The sequence below is a fragment of the Monodon monoceros genome, unplaced genomic scaffold (assembly GCF_005190385.1).
Source record: "Monodon monoceros isolate NGI ecotype Baffin Bay Population unplaced genomic scaffold, NGI_Narwhal_1 Super_Scaffold_7, whole genome shotgun sequence".
Classification (NCBI taxonomy): Eukaryota; Metazoa; Chordata; class Mammalia; order Artiodactyla; family Monodontidae; genus Monodon; species Monodon monoceros.
This window is the reverse complement of record NW_021703784.1, coordinates 12,146,965-12,162,608: the sequence shown is the minus strand read 5'-3', so window position 1 is coordinate 12,162,608 and position 15,644 is coordinate 12,146,965. Positions and strand designations below refer to the sequence as shown.

Here is a 15,644-nt window from a genome sequence, read left to right as displayed (position 1 = left end):
ATTTTTCCACTTTTGCCATCATTGTCAGCTTCATCTTAAACTAGCCTTTAAGATTGGATGCTAACTAGCAAGTTAGGGCTACTCGCTTCCTCATTCACATCCAGTGGGAGAGGAAAAGAAGTTTCATGTGGTTCTCTCTTAAGAGTAAGAAAATACTTTCACAGATGTGTCTGGTAAACTTTGTTTCTATTCTCCAATTGCTTTCTGAATCAATCACTTACCCGAGAATGGAATTACATTAGGCCAAAAAGTTCCATCTCTTTTGCTGGAAATGGAGTCATCTTTCTCTGAGTCAGCTGGGCTCTGAGGAAAGTAGTAGATAAGATAGTCGTAGAGTAAAATTATGGTTTCTGGATTGGGAATCACTTATATCCTCTGTAATTCTAAATAAATTTTTTTTTAATGAATGAATTCATTTAGTAAACCTGTATTGAATTGTCACATATATGCTCAGCACTCTACTAGTTAATTGGAATACAAAATCAGATAGAACATCGTTTTCCCTTTCAGATAATTTAAGGTTTAGTGAGAGAGTCAAACAAGTTAACAGAATATTAAAATCGTTTTAAAAATCAACATGATGGGGCTTCCCTGGTGGCGCAGTGGTTGAGAGTCCGCCTGCCGATGCAGGGGACACGGGTTCGTGCCCCGGTCCGGGAAGATCCCACATGCTGCGGAACGGTTGGGCCCCGTGAGCCATGGCCACTGAGCCTGCATGTCTGGAGCCTGTGCTTCACAGCGGGAGAGGCCACAACAGTGAGAGGCCCGCGTACCGCAAAAAAACACACACACACAAAAAAACAAAAAACAAAAAAATCAACATGATGCACCATGATGACTATAGTTAACACTGCTGTATAACTTGTAGGAAAGTTGTTAAGAGAATGAATTCTAAGAATTCTCATCACAAGGAGAAAATTTTTTATCCTTTTTTCTTCTTTCCTTTTTATTGTATCTTTAAGAGATGTTTGTTAGCTAAACCTATTGTGGTAATCATTTCACAATATGTGTAAATTAAGCCTTCATGCTGTACACCTTAAACTTATCCAGTGGCGTGTGTCAATTATTTCACAATAAAGCTGGAAAAAATCAATCGATTAATTGATTTAAATAATTGAATCCAAGAGAAAGTGGAAGAAAGTGAAAAGGGGAAACAAAGAACAGATGAGACAAATGAAAAGCAAATACCAATCATGATAGACTTAAACCTATCCATATCAGTAATCACATTAAAGGTAAATGGCCCAAACACCTCAATTAAAAGGCAGAGATTATCAGATTGGATAAAAGAGCAAAGCCCAACTATATGCTGCCTACAAGAAACACATCTTAAAAATAAATACGCACAATTTAAAAGTAAAAGGATAGAAAAAGATATGCTATGCCAACACTAATCAAAGTAAAGTTAGCATGACTGCATTAATATCAGATAAAGTAGATTTCAGAGCAAAAATATTATGAGGGATAAAGAAGGTCATTTCATAATGATAAAGGGGTCAATAAAGGAGAAGAAAACATAGCAGTTGTAAACTTTTATGCATCTATTAACAGAGCTTTAAAACTCATGAAACAAAAACTGATGTAACCACAACAGACAAATGTACAATCATTAACAGTGATTTCAGTATCCCTCCATAATTGAAAGAAGTAGACTGAAAGTCAGCAAGGATACAGAATACTTAACACTATTGACCAATTTGATCTAATTGCGTTTATAGAACACTCTAGCCAACAACCTAATACACTTTTTTTTTTTTTTTTTTTTTTTTTTGCAAGTGCACTGTGGAACATTTACTAAGATAGACCATATTCTGGGCCACAGAATAAGTTTGAATAAATTAAAAAGATTTAAGTCATACAAAGTATGTTCTCTGACCACAATGGAATTAAGTTAGAAATCAATAAAAGAAAGATTTCTGGAAAGCCCCCAAATATTTGGAAATTAAACAGCAGAATTTTGAATAACCCATGGCTCAAAGAAGAACTCAAAAGGGAAATGGGAAATTATTTTGTGCTGAATTAAAATGAAAACACAAAATATCAGAACTTGTGGAATGCCACTAAAGCATTACTTAGAAAGTTATAGCATTAAATACCTATTAGAAAAGAGGAAAGGTCTAAAGTCAGTGACATCAACTTCTGTTTTAAGAAACTAGAAAAATAAGGGGAAATTTAAACCAAATTAAGCAGAAGAAAGAAAAAATAAAGATCAGAGTAGGAGTCAATGAAGTAGAAACAGTAGAGAAAGACAGTGAAAGCAAAAGCTAATTCTTTTGAGAATATTGGTAAAGTTGTTAAATCTCTAGTCAGGCTGATCAGGAATAAAGACGAGAAGACAAACATTACCAATTTCAGGAAGCAGAGAGGTGATATCACTACAGATTCTATAAATATTAAAAAGATTATAAGGGAATATTATGAATAGCATGCCAGTAAATTTAACAATTTAGGTGAATTATGGTTTGGAATTTTATAAATCCCAACAGTATTAATATATAATGCATAAGTATATATACCTATGTATTATATAAATAGCATATAAAATACATATATATGAACATATAAAAGACGTGTGTGTGTGTGTGTGTATGTATATATATATATATATATATATATAAACATATACATAGATGGGAGCTAGATTTCTCACTGTCAGATTGGGAAGTTAAGCAAAGAGGGAAGGTGAATGAACTCTGTAGTACTGGATTAGAATCAGAGACATCAGTATGAACTCATGTTTAGCTTAATAAATATGCAGATGGACAGAACTCATGTTTAGCTTAATAAATAGCAGATGCACAGTTAGTATACACACATGAATTTCTTAGCTTTGTTTGCTGAGAGGGCCAAGAAGTGTTGACACCCCAGTAGCAGCAAGTATACTCAGCACCCAGATCTTGGTTTCTAAATACCATTGTCCAATAAAATGACTCCTTAGAGAAATGGTTGATTCTAGGGCTGGAGTAGGGAAGATATAAGATGAGCCTAAAGCACTTTGTAGTGCCAGAAACAGGAAGTGCTCAAAAAATAAAACAGTGGGGGCATGTCAAAGGGATACAGGTGAAGGAACTCTCAATGGCTGAAGCTGAAATCATTTGAGCAAGAAAATAATGTAGTATTGGATTAGAACTCAAAGTATAAAATAAGTATACATGAGTTCATGCTGATAGAAATTATTGCATAAATAAGAGGAGAAGACACAAATTTTCCTTATGGGAAGAATTCCAAGTAGCATATGTAAATTCTGCCTCCTCCAGGAGATGGAGCTTAATCTTCCCAACCCCTAGTATGGACTAGATTTAGTGACTTGCTTCTAAAGAGTAGAGTATGGAAAGGGGAAAAAAGGAACTTTACAGGGAGAAGTCTGGCAAATGCTAGCTTAACCAAATGATCAAGGTTAACATTGCTAGTGATGTCACGTTGATATTGTACATCCTTTGATATGTGATAAGAAAGGCATTTCACCTCTGTGGTATTCCAGAAATAGGCCCACATATATATTTACAACTGATTTTCAACGAAAGTGTAAAGGCAATTCAGTAGAGAAAGGATGGTCTTTTCAACAAATGATGCTGGAACAATGGGATATCCATATGCAAAGAAATAAATTTCTATCCATACTCATGCCCTATACAAAAATTATTGCAAAATATGTCATAGACCTGAAAGTAAAATTGAAAATCATTAAGCTTTTAGAAGAAAATGTAGGAGAAAAGTCTTTGTGACTTTGTGTTAGGCAAAGGTTTCTTAGGTATGACACCAAAAGTGTGTGCAAAATACTGTTTCCAAATGAGATCACATTCACAAGTACCAGAGGTTAGAACTTCAACGTATCTTTTTGGAGGACACAATTCAATGCATAACAAGTGTAGTGGTTCCTAGTTTAGGGATTGCTTCTATGTTTAATGCAGGGGAACTGAGAATTTCTCTATATACTAAGTGCAATTCCCATACTGTGTAAGTAAAGCATCTTCCATATCTTTGCTTACTTTTCTTTCAAATGCAATGATGGCGTTGTAATTAATAAATACAAGTTCATTTGAAAATATTATGAGTTTGTTGTAGCTTTTTGGCATTTATTCAATTTGTGGATAATATACCTCTAACTGCTATTATGTGGATCTCTGCTTTGTCTGTTTTTACTTTTAACAGCAATAGTCTCTTTCACCTATTTTGTGCCGAACTTTGACACTCAGACACCAAAATAATGTTACCTTGGCCCTTTGTCTTACAAAGTCTGTTCCTAAAACAGCTCCTTCAGCTTCTTGCTTCTGTGTGTTTCCTTAAGGGATAGAAATGAGTTCATGGGATTGAGCTAGGGGGATTGAGACACTGCTGTGTCTTCTCTTTTCTGTTTACCTGGTACACACAGAAACTCCTCTTTACTTCTAGCCAAACTCCCATGTGGATTCCTTACTGTAGATAAATTCATCTTAAGGAAGAAATCAAGAGGGAGTGCATAACTTGAATTACAATGATATTTTGTTACAACATTGTTTATTATACTAAAAAGTGGATCTAGCCTAAATATTTACAAATGGGAATTGGTTAAATTAATTAAGTAGCTATATCACAAAGCACTTTGCAGGTATCAAGAATTATCTAGAGCCCTGTTTTCTTAAATCTTTATCTCATTTGTAAGTTCAATATATAAAATAAATAAAAGCTAAGCAGCTCTGATGTATGGGGAACCTAGAGTCTTCATCTACCCAATTTTGTCCTCTGAGGGACCTCTTTTGAACCTCTAGGATTTTATGCAGCACAATTTAAAACCAGTGCTGTAGTGAAAAATGTAATGATGTAAAATTATGTTGATATTAAGTTTAAAAAATTACCAAAACAATATGTCCGTTATGCTTTAAGTTTTATAAAAAGAGCTTTTGTACACTGTGTTTATACTATATACAAATACAGTAATCTATATCTTGAGAAAAGATGGGGGAAATATTCATTAAAATGCTAGGTGTTGAGATTATAGCTGATTTTTGGTTTCTGTTTTGTCTTTTTAATTTTTAAATTGTGTACATGTATTTCTTTGGGAATAAAAGATATTCTTTCATATTAAAAAGTAGAGAACCATTGCTTAATAGGAAACTTTACATTTTGGGAAAGATAACAGTCTCATTCCTCAATCCCTTGAGAGAGAGGAATTATCTTGAAAATGTTATAAAAATGATATTAGCAGCATAGGTTTATTTAGAAATTATTAATATCAGTAGTCTTATGTGTTAAGCATGTTAGAGGATAAGTCACATTTTTAGCATCTAAGGGAGAAAATGGAACTGAATGTCAGTGAATTCAGAATGAACTGAGCTTTGTAAAGCAATGATTCTCAATTCTGGGATGATGTAAGAAGAATGTCAAAATAATTAAAACACCCTTTCTCTCTGCCTTTCCAGATTAAGTGCTCTGGTGAGCCATTGTTACTGATAAGAGTATACCTCAACTCTAGTTCCTTGGTTTTAGATCAGGAAAAACTTATGTAGAAGAAAGGGTGAGATGGCATGCATATCACTGATTTTCTCACCTTTGCTCCACAAAATCAGAGGTTTTTTTTTTTCTTTGCGGTAGTTTGAAAGTTTGGGGTATTCAGGTTTGGCAGCAGAAAGTGTGGTTTTATGGTAAACTAAGTGGGCAGTTAAGAGGAATTGAGGAATTGTTGATATTTGATGGCAGAACCAAAGTGTTTATGAAGATAAATGTCTCTAGTTTAAAACCAAAATTTTCGTCAGATCATTCATTGTATACATAGACAGTAAAAGTATTTTCAGTGAAAAATAATCTCCTCAGAAGAAAATAAAACACTTTTATGGATGTGGAAGGTGTGTTATATAGAAAACTTAATTGTAATGATATTGGCTGTGATCAGTTTTTTTAGTAGTCTTATCTTTACCTATATTTTATATCCGTATAGCCTCTAAATTTTCATTATTTATAGAAATATTTCACCAACTAAGGAATATGACTTAAATATAAGGATATGTAATCAAAATACTTACCCATAAAGCATTTCTTATATAATTTATACAAATCGTAAGTAGAAAACATAGAATATGCTTTATCCTTATTCCCTTAGAGTTCTTCCTGGAAAGTGTATGAGGTTTTTATCTCCTCAAAAGAAATAGACAAATGTTGGTTTAGTTCAAGGAAATTGTGAACATTTTTAGAGTATGTGGGAACTAAGTTTGTACTTTTCTCATTCCCTATATTTTCTTGTAATTTGGGGGGCAATCCTTGCCATTTAACTTGGGTTAAGTATAGCTATGGCAGTGATTAGCCTTCCTGTATTCAAGGAATGAGTGCACACCAAGTACCAACACCTGAAGGTAAGCAGAGATCAAGAATAATCTTTTGTGATTTGGGAGTTACTGTAGTTTCGGTTATTTTTCCTTCTCCCAAGATTTTAGAAATAAAAGAGTCCTATTCCTGTAATTGTGTTGACACTTGATAAGAAATGTTTAGGCGCACTTAAGATAAATCCATTATAATTTGTTTTCTTGTTTAATTGGTATTCCTTGCTACAGAATTCTTTTTTTTTTTTTTTTGGTACGCGGGCCTCTCACTGTTGTGGCCTCTCCCGTTGCGGAGCACAGGCTCCGGACGCGCAGGCTCAGCGGCCATGGCTCATGGGCCTAGGTGGCCCGTGGCATGTGGGATCTTCCCGGACCGGGGCACGAACCCATATCCCCTGCATCGGCAGGTGGACTCTCAACCACTGCACCACGAGGGGAGCCCCAGAATTCTATTTTTAAACTGATACATAATAATTTAAATTTTGAGTAGAACCTTTTTATATAATAGAAAATAAAATATTATTTGACATATTTTATATTATAATTTTATATTTTATGAAATTGTCAAGCTCTGATTAATGCTGAAGCTTGTCTCAGTGGCACCTCAATGCAAAAGGTAAAAAGCTAATAACTAAGACTTTCTACTTCTTCAGAAGCACAATTGTATCTTTCTGCAAATTTGCAGAAAGCAGCTTGTCCTAACAAATTTTGCACATTGTCACTTCAGTTTACAAAATATGAACATTTAATATTAATGTATGTTATGTAAAATCTTGTTGGGAAACATGCCTATCCCAGATTGAGGCCTTTTATTCTCTCTCTCATTTTTATTTTCACAAACATACCCTGAAATAGGGAATTATGAAACAAGATTAAGATTTAAATCCTTATCTAATGAAAATCATACGTTGTCCCTGATTTATAAGTCATGAGATTATTCCGTAGAGTCCAGTTTCTTGCTGATATTTGTTTAATAATGGATTTGATGGCTTGAATGGTATTTAATGAGATGAGGATACTTAAGTAGTTTGAGGGTCTCAGACTTTTTCAAGTTTTTTTTTTTTACTCTTTTTTCTTTTGGAGTGAATAATTTGAAGTCTAAAAAGACACTAAGTTAATGGTGATACTCATGATCTCAAAGGAAATTTATTTAGAAACCTTACAGGAAATACTCACAAAAATGATAATGTTCCAGATTGTCAATAAAAAGGTGAAAGTTTAATAAGCTGTTATTTTTATTGTGAATTACTTTTTCCAGTTCAGAAACAACCAATATGCAGTTTGTAATAGCTCTGGCAGAGGGAATTAAAATAATTTAGAATTTACTATTTGATTTGTCAAAGTATGTCCAAGAAATAAGAGACATTTACTTAGGGTCTGTCTTGTGTTTAAGTTCTTCAGTAAAAGTGGCAGCATACAAGCTATGTTTTAAAAGTTAATTTGAGACCTTACATTACATTCTAGTGAATCATTTTTGGATTTTACACAGAACTGAGCTCCTTGTTCCTTGTCATTCTGTGGTTTGTATTGCAGGGTCCACAAGTTTAAAACTAATAACACCATGAAGAATTCTCCATGAGTCATCCTGTCAGCTGTAGCTTCTGCTTTAGAGCCTGTCTGATATAACTAATTAATGTTTTATTGCCAGCTCTGCTAAACTTTTCATGCTTTGGATCTATATGCTAATAAAAAAGTACAATGGTAGATAATGTTCAGACTCTTTTTTTGGCTAGTTCCAAAATTTTTAGTTCTTTTAGTGACTCTAAGCTAGACCAGTTATAAATTATAGGTGGCACAAGAATTTATGACTGGTGTGTTTTTTTTTTTTTGGTGGGGGGGGGGGGGAAGTGGTACTGGTCATTTACTACTTTTGGTTCTATGAATCTTGCTGTCCAGAGATCTAAAGATTGAATTAACAGTTCAGCTGAAGTCAGTACCATGGTTTGAATCCCTATACTTACGGGCGCTGTGTATTGTAGACAAATGTTCTTTTAGCTGTTATGTTTGTTATTTTGTGAAAAATGATATAATACTTGAGCTAGCTGGTTCATATTCATATTAGAGTAATTTCAAAATTAAGTGCTATGCTTCAGGTTATTTAAATTATTTAATAGAAATATATAAATGAAAAACTCGATTTACATCTGGGACACAGAATGCCTTAATCATTCTTGATATTTTAAAGGAGATGAGGAAATAATGGACTTTTTTGCTAAGTGGCAGGTATGGTCAACATAATTTCACTATGTTTAAAAAAAAATCACTGACCTTACTTGCCAGGAAAATTAAAAGTTTTGGTCGTAACCCGATATTTTTTCTTACCCTGTAGCATCTGGGAAGTTTGTTAACTTGAGTATTGCCATTAATTTTATGTAATATGACTTGGCAAGTTACGTTTATAGTTTCATCACTGGCTTTGCATTTCTGTGGATTTTACTGAGCTAAAAACCAATTGGAATATTGTTAGTCTTTATTTTTATTTTCTATTGAATTTGAAGTCATGCAGCTAAAGTTCAGATTTTATTTTTGTTCTCCCTAATAGGTAGTAATAATTAAGTGGTTACCATGTGCTAGGCAGTGCTTTTCATTTAATCCTTCTCATTTTCTGATTTAATCCTCAAAACAGACTTGTGAGGTAGGTCTAGTATTGTCACTGTTTTACAGATAGGTTAAGCACTTGCCCATGTTCAAGTACCTTCTCATTGTGAAACTAGAATATGAACCTAGTTATATTTTTTCTGAGGAGTCCCTGAACCTAAGGCCCTGAGATCACTTGTAATTTTCATCGACTATAACAATATTGGAATAGTCTGGTTTTTTCACTATTGTTTATTATCACTTTATGAGGGGTTGAGCCTTAGAATTATCTTAATTGTTATCTGTTTTGCAGAGTTCTTTGTCTAGTAACTCTCCTCACTGGAGTGATTTTTTTCCCCCTGCATTTTAGTATCACTAAAATCAGGATGTATCTTACAATGGAATTTTTGAGAATTCTAAATTTAGTAGCTAACATTGTTTGTTAATAAAAGCTTGACCACTATCCGATGTAGGTAAGATTTCCTTAACTTCCTCCCCTTCATTTCAGTTATCCATTATTAAGAACCATCTAACTCCCAAATTCCTCATCATAACTAAACCCAAGGGAGAAAAATCTAATATCTTGGAGGAGGCAGAGAGTAGGAATTAAGGTTTGATTGTGATATCCCTATTTCTGCTTTCAGAACACTTCTCACTGGAGTAGTATCAAAAGGCTAGCTCTTTTCTCACCAAAATCAATAAAAGGAAAATACGATTTCTAGTAGGCTATTTATTATAAGCAAATATGTGATGACACAAAACTTTGGCAGTTCTTTGCAATATTTTAGATCCAGAAGAAATTCTGTTTAACGATCTTAAAAGTTTTAAGTTTTAAAATCTTAAAAACAATTATAACATCGTGTATGTGTATGTATATTGTAGAATAGTTAAACCTGTCTGGGACTTCCCTGGTGGCACAGTGGTTAAGAATCCGCCTGCCAGTGCAGGGGCATGGGTTTGAGCCCTGGTCCGGGAAGACCCCACATGCCGCGGAGCAACTAAGCCCATGCAACACAACTACTGAGCCTGCGCTCTACAGCCCGCGAGCCCCAGCTACTGAGCCCACATGCCACAACTACTGAAGCCTGCGCGCCTAGAGCCTGTGCTCCACAACAAGAGAAGCCACCGCAATGAGAAGTCTGCACACCACAACGAAGAGTAGTCCCCGCTTGCTGCAACTAGTGAAAGCCTGCGTGCAGCAAAGAAGACCCAACACAGCCAAAAATAAATAAAACTAACTAAATAAATTTATTTAAAAAAACCCAAAAAACAAAAACCTGGCTAAAAAATGGAAGTTTTACTCCACTATATATTAATTATAGGTTAGGGTTATTTAATTACCAAATCACATTTCCCTCTATAATAACATATTGGGAGGAATGGGAAAATAAAAAATTGGGGGAGGCCTCTGTATATTGCTACCTAGTGATTTAATGCTAGAGCTCAGAACTAACAAGGAAAAGGCATCCTGAGTCAAGTGAGTGAAAGTATTGTGACATTTAAGGCCCTTGGTTAGGATTTTTGGCATACAAATATGCTTAGTATAGGTAATCAAAAATAGGGGCATCTAGTCACCTTATCCCAATGGCTCAAATTCCTGATAACCCTTTTCTTTACATATTATGGTTCTTCATATTGGCAGTTTGACTTTGTCTTATAACTAGCAGAATACATATACACATATATAAATATGCATGAAACATGTTCATTGTTGGCTAAATGTCCATGTCATCAATATGATACTTTCAAAAGCCAGACACATTTGATTAATTAGGCATATCCAACATGTCAGCATTCAGATACAGCTGTTCTACTTAAGTATCTAACCAAAGGAGATTTTCACAATTTTATGATTGGACTATACAATGGACAGGGACTTGAAAATGGGATTTTGTACACCAGAATTGTTTCATCAGCCTTGTGTTGGGTTACTCTGTTGCTTAGAATATGGCCATTTCTTAGCCTTTAGACCTACCTTTCTGTAGCATTTGATACTATTATCTCTTCTTTATTGGTTCCTAGGGCAACCCTTTCTCCATTCTGATTTATCTTCTTAATCTCCTTCTTTGGCTCTCACATCCTTTCTCAGTTGTTCAGAAGCTAGGTTTCTTTTCCCCAGGATTTGATCCTTGGTGTTTTCTCTTTACCTGCTGTTTTAAATTTCAGTGGCCATCAGTGGGTTGGTGACTCAAATCTACAACTCTAGCCCCAAGTTTTTCTTTGGGGTTCTAGCTTTCTATTTCCAGTTATCTGATTACATCTTCATCTCAATATCCAGCAGATGGTAGGGATTTTACAAAACCATGGGATTCTCTTGGTGATTTTCTTAGCTGGAGCAGAGGGAAGAATGAAATAGCCAGGAGGGCCCTTGACTTTGTTACTTGCATACATGCAACTGCACATACATAGGTACATACATATTTGTTTGTTTTACCACATACTTTAAAGTGGAATTTGGTGACTAGAGAAAAAGTATTGTGATGTAAATAAAGCTTTTCTTGAGAAAAGTTCTTTGTACTTTCTGAATATAGTAAGTCGATTATGGTAAGCAAGTTATACTGTAGGGCGGTCCTTCTTCTTTATCTTTTCATTCCATTTTTGTCCTCTTTCCCTTCCTTTCCATTCCCTTGTAAGAGAAAATAACTCAGGAAACTGGTTTACAGTCAGTAGTCTGGGAACTTCCAGATTTCTTTACCAGAATCTCTCTGGATGATGCAGTTTCTGACGCAAGCAGCATTGTTTTTGGGTAGGAGTTTTTATAATGGCTGTCAGGCCAAGTGGCTAAGGTTGCTAACTGCAGGTATTGTCCTTTGCAGAAATTCAGCTGGGAATTCTTTTCTGCCAACTTTTATGTTCATCTTTAAATTTAAATCCCATTCCCTCCCACCTCCCGCAACAAGTAAGGATGGACTACTTAGGAACTCTTATTTCTGAAGGTTTGGTTATCTTTTGTAATCAGTATATTCTCTAGAGCAGTGTCCTCTCTTTTATCCCAGAACCCCCTTTCCTTATTATCCCTAACTTGGTCGTAGAGTTAATATGCTATCGCTTATTAGGGAAGTTTTTAGATTCTCTGTCTTTTTCTTTGAATCAATTTTTATTTATATAGGAGGTAAAGGGATTTGTAATTAAAGTTATATTTAGACTAAGGTTTTTTTTTTTTTTAAACTAAACCACCTCCATGCCAAATAAAATAGTCAGGTATCATTTTATGTTTATTTCTTACCACCGTTACTAGTAGCCTTAAAAAAATTTACTGATATTCTTAATAAGCCCTGTTCTTATCACCTAAATAATCTTTACATAAAATATTATACGTTGAGATAATTCTAAAAAGGACAGAAATGAGAAGAGGAATGGGAGGATGCTTGAGAACACTCTTTTAGACTTAGGTTAGCATTTATGTATAGCATCAAACTCTTATCAAGAAGCCTCCAGTAATATTTCCTTTAAAAAAGACAACCAGGAGAAAAGGCTGTGGTTCTTTTAGCTTACAAACTGAAAAAACATTTAAAGTACCTTTGTTTTCTACTTTTGGAATATATTTTTAATAACTGATAGTACCCCAGTGGTAATTTTTTCTAGATTTCTGGTATTACCTAAACATAAATAATTGAGAATAATGATTTAATCATGATCAAAGGTTAGACACAGACCAACCAATAGAGCAGTAATAAGTATCCAGATATTTTGAATGGGGAGAGGTGAAGAAGGAACTTTTGCTGGGAAAACTAAGTATAATATTTTAATGGTAAAATATTTCTCTTTGCTTAAGTTTTTTTAATCTGTAAAATGGAAATAATATCTTCGTAGTTATTTTTTTAGGATTAAAAAATATTACAAGTGAACAGTTTAGAACAGTGCTTAGCATCTACTAAGCTCTCAATAAATGTAGCTATTGCTATTATTATTTGAATTTTTAAAAAGAGAACCCATACTCAGGGACAGCTGATGGTAAATACACCTGCAATTTAAGATTTAACAAAGTAGTTAAGATGTTAAAAAATGGTATCCAACTCCACCTGTTTGTTGAATCTTGCTTTGGGAAAGTTAGTATAAGATTTAAATCCCTTATTCTGGTTTTGTAGAATGAATAAGCTTAATAACAATCTTGCAAGTGAAATAACTACATCTATTCTTTTTGTTTTTTCTTTGTTTCAGGTTTCCCCTCAAAAAACCTATAAGGTAAGTTGTTCAGTTGCACTTCATATGTTTAGGTTAAATTTTACTTAGAAGTGTTCCTTCAAAATTATGGTGCATTTTTGTGGTTTTAGAAAATGTGGATTTAAGTAGTTTAAAGTTTCAAAATGTTTTACAAATTTAAAATATAACAGGTGTTGCATATTTTTTCTGGAAGACAGCATTATTTTGATAACATTTCCAATGTTTTTAATATAAGCATTTTAAAAGTTTGTTCAAATTGATACTTAAGATCACTCCCTATGAAGAGATTTAATTTTAAAATCTATTGTGACTGTTTTCAGTTGTGAGTAGCTTGGGGAGTGTAAATGGATTGCCAGTTTTTGATGTGTTTTATCACTTGGGTAGCTGTAACTGCCTTTTTAGTTAATGAACTTTGACAAACTGGATCAGTCTTAATTACCCTAAGACAGTAAAGGAAAAAATCCAAAATGTCCAAATATGTCTGTGCCTATATCTCCATATTTATTCATTTCCTGGGATTAAATGCCTCTTCCTCAGTACTCGTTCTTCAGCATCTTTTTTCTCTTTCATCTTAATTGTTGTATGTGTTATTTAAAATGTAGGTAGTATGTCATTCCTAATTATTACAGTACTTTTATCATTTCTAGTGATGGCATAGTCCAGGATACCAATGCTAATCTTGGCATTTCAAGTAATTAGAAGTGTATGTATTATAGTAGTGGTCTTGTTTGCTGCCCAGCCATTATCTGATCAAGTATAATTGGGTAGGTCATAGGAAGAATAATAACTCTTATGCCATCTGGGCCTTGGAAAGACTTCTGTGGCAAGAATTATAGGCAGGCTTTAAGAGAGCCTTGCCCTAGAGAACAAATGTATGGACACCAAGGGGAGAGAGCAGGGGCAGGGGGGTGGGGGGTGGGATGAACTGGGAGATTGGGATTGACATGTATGCACTAATATGTATAAAATAGATAACTAATAAGAACCTGCTGTATAGCACAGGGAGCTCCACTTCACTGTACAGTAGAAACTAACACAACATTGTAAAACAACTGTACCCCAATTTAAAAAAAAAAAAAAAGCCTTGCCTAAGATTTTTCTTTTTTAAAACTGTTCTCATCCATGCTGTATTTACACGGTGTTTTTGAACCTGGCCATAATATACATAGGGTTGGGGAATATGTTTAATTACTTTTAGGTACTGTTCTCTTATCTGTTAAATGGAAATAATAGTGATTAACCTGTGAAAACCACTAAAAGGTTTTAAGCAGTTATGTCTCAGAATAAAGTAGACTTTATTACTAAATACCACTCATTATTCTTAAGCACTTTTTATAACCAGGTAAATAGACTCTGTATTAAACATAGTATAGACTGAATTTTAAAACTCCGTGAAAAATATAAATTAGAGAGTTTTATGAGACTGTGTAAGGTAAACTGATTTCTTGGTTTCTCTTTGTAAGACACACTTGGGATTCTTAAATTAAGTTGTTATTCCAATTATTTCCTTATAGTAAAATATTTAATTGCTTTTATTTAATTTAGGCATGGAAGTATTTTGAACCGAGAGTCACCAACAGATAAGAAGCAGAAAGTTGAGCGCAGTGCATCACATGATTTTGACCCCACAGGTAAAGCGCTTTGTTCTGCCAAAGAATATTGAGAGTAGTGAAGTTTCCAGTAATAACACTTTAAGCTGCATGACCACCTGAAACACTCAGCAGTAGCTGTTTGATCTGTTTAAGACTCTCCTTCCTCTTCAATTACATAATATAAAACCTTTGCACTCAGGAGGAATACAAGCATTTTTAACTTTCAACACTATGGATTCCACTATGGAAGCATCGTTATAGACTCTATTATATTTTAAAATAATGATAATAGAAATGGTTATTGTATCATAATTGGAGATTTTGGTCAGACCAAGAACTTGGGTAAATCCTAGGTATGAACAGTAGTATGTTTATAAAATCAAGGCTATAATCAAGGCTTGATAACAACTACATATTCTGTAGTCATCTAAAAATTCAGGTGTGATCATGGTAAATTGGAGTATTAGATAAAATAATTTAAAATTAATGATCATCTCATTTTAGAATAAGCAAATGAATAGAAATCCCTTTTTCTTCAAAGAGTATTCTAAACTCAGACAGCTGTCTTTCAACCTCAGTAGTGTTGATCTTTCCTAGAGTCTTCATGCTGGTGGACTTTTGACTGTTTATATTTGTAATTTTGTATCTATAGGTTGAACCCCTCTTGTAATACATAGGCCTTTGCTTTCCCCTTGTAAACCCACTCAGTATTTAATTTATAAAAATTGCTTGATAATTTTACTTTTGTCATTTGAAACTTATTCTTTGTTCATATACTCTTTTATTACTTGTATGTTCCTATGACAAACGATGAAGTAAGTAAATGCTAAGGTCTCAGATACATAAATATAATATGTCTATTTTTAAGTATTTTCACTTAGAAGTAAAATTTTTAATTTTTGATGGAGTATTTTTGTGTCTAATTAAGATTGTTTATACTTTTAGTATAGACTGCTAGTTTATTTTGAAAAATATAAATATTATCTAGGAAGGGAAGAATGGGAGGTGAATAGCTACT

The 15,644-nt window shown here is 33.9% G+C and overlaps 1 protein-coding gene across 2 annotated transcripts in view; it reads left to right on the top strand.

Moving 5' to 3' along the window:
• Positions 1-15,644, top strand: part of ARHGEF12 (Rho guanine nucleotide exchange factor 12) — a 141,983-nt gene that overhangs the window by 50,680 nt on the left and 75,659 nt on the right. For both annotated transcript variants that reach the window (XM_029207188.1, XM_029207190.1), the window contains exons 2-3: positions 13,032-13,055; positions 14,580-14,665. In XM_029207188.1, coding sequence (XP_029063021.1) covers positions 13,032-13,055; positions 14,580-14,665 — 110 coding nt within the window. The remainder of the gene's footprint in view (positions 1-13,031; positions 13,056-14,579; positions 14,666-15,644) is intronic.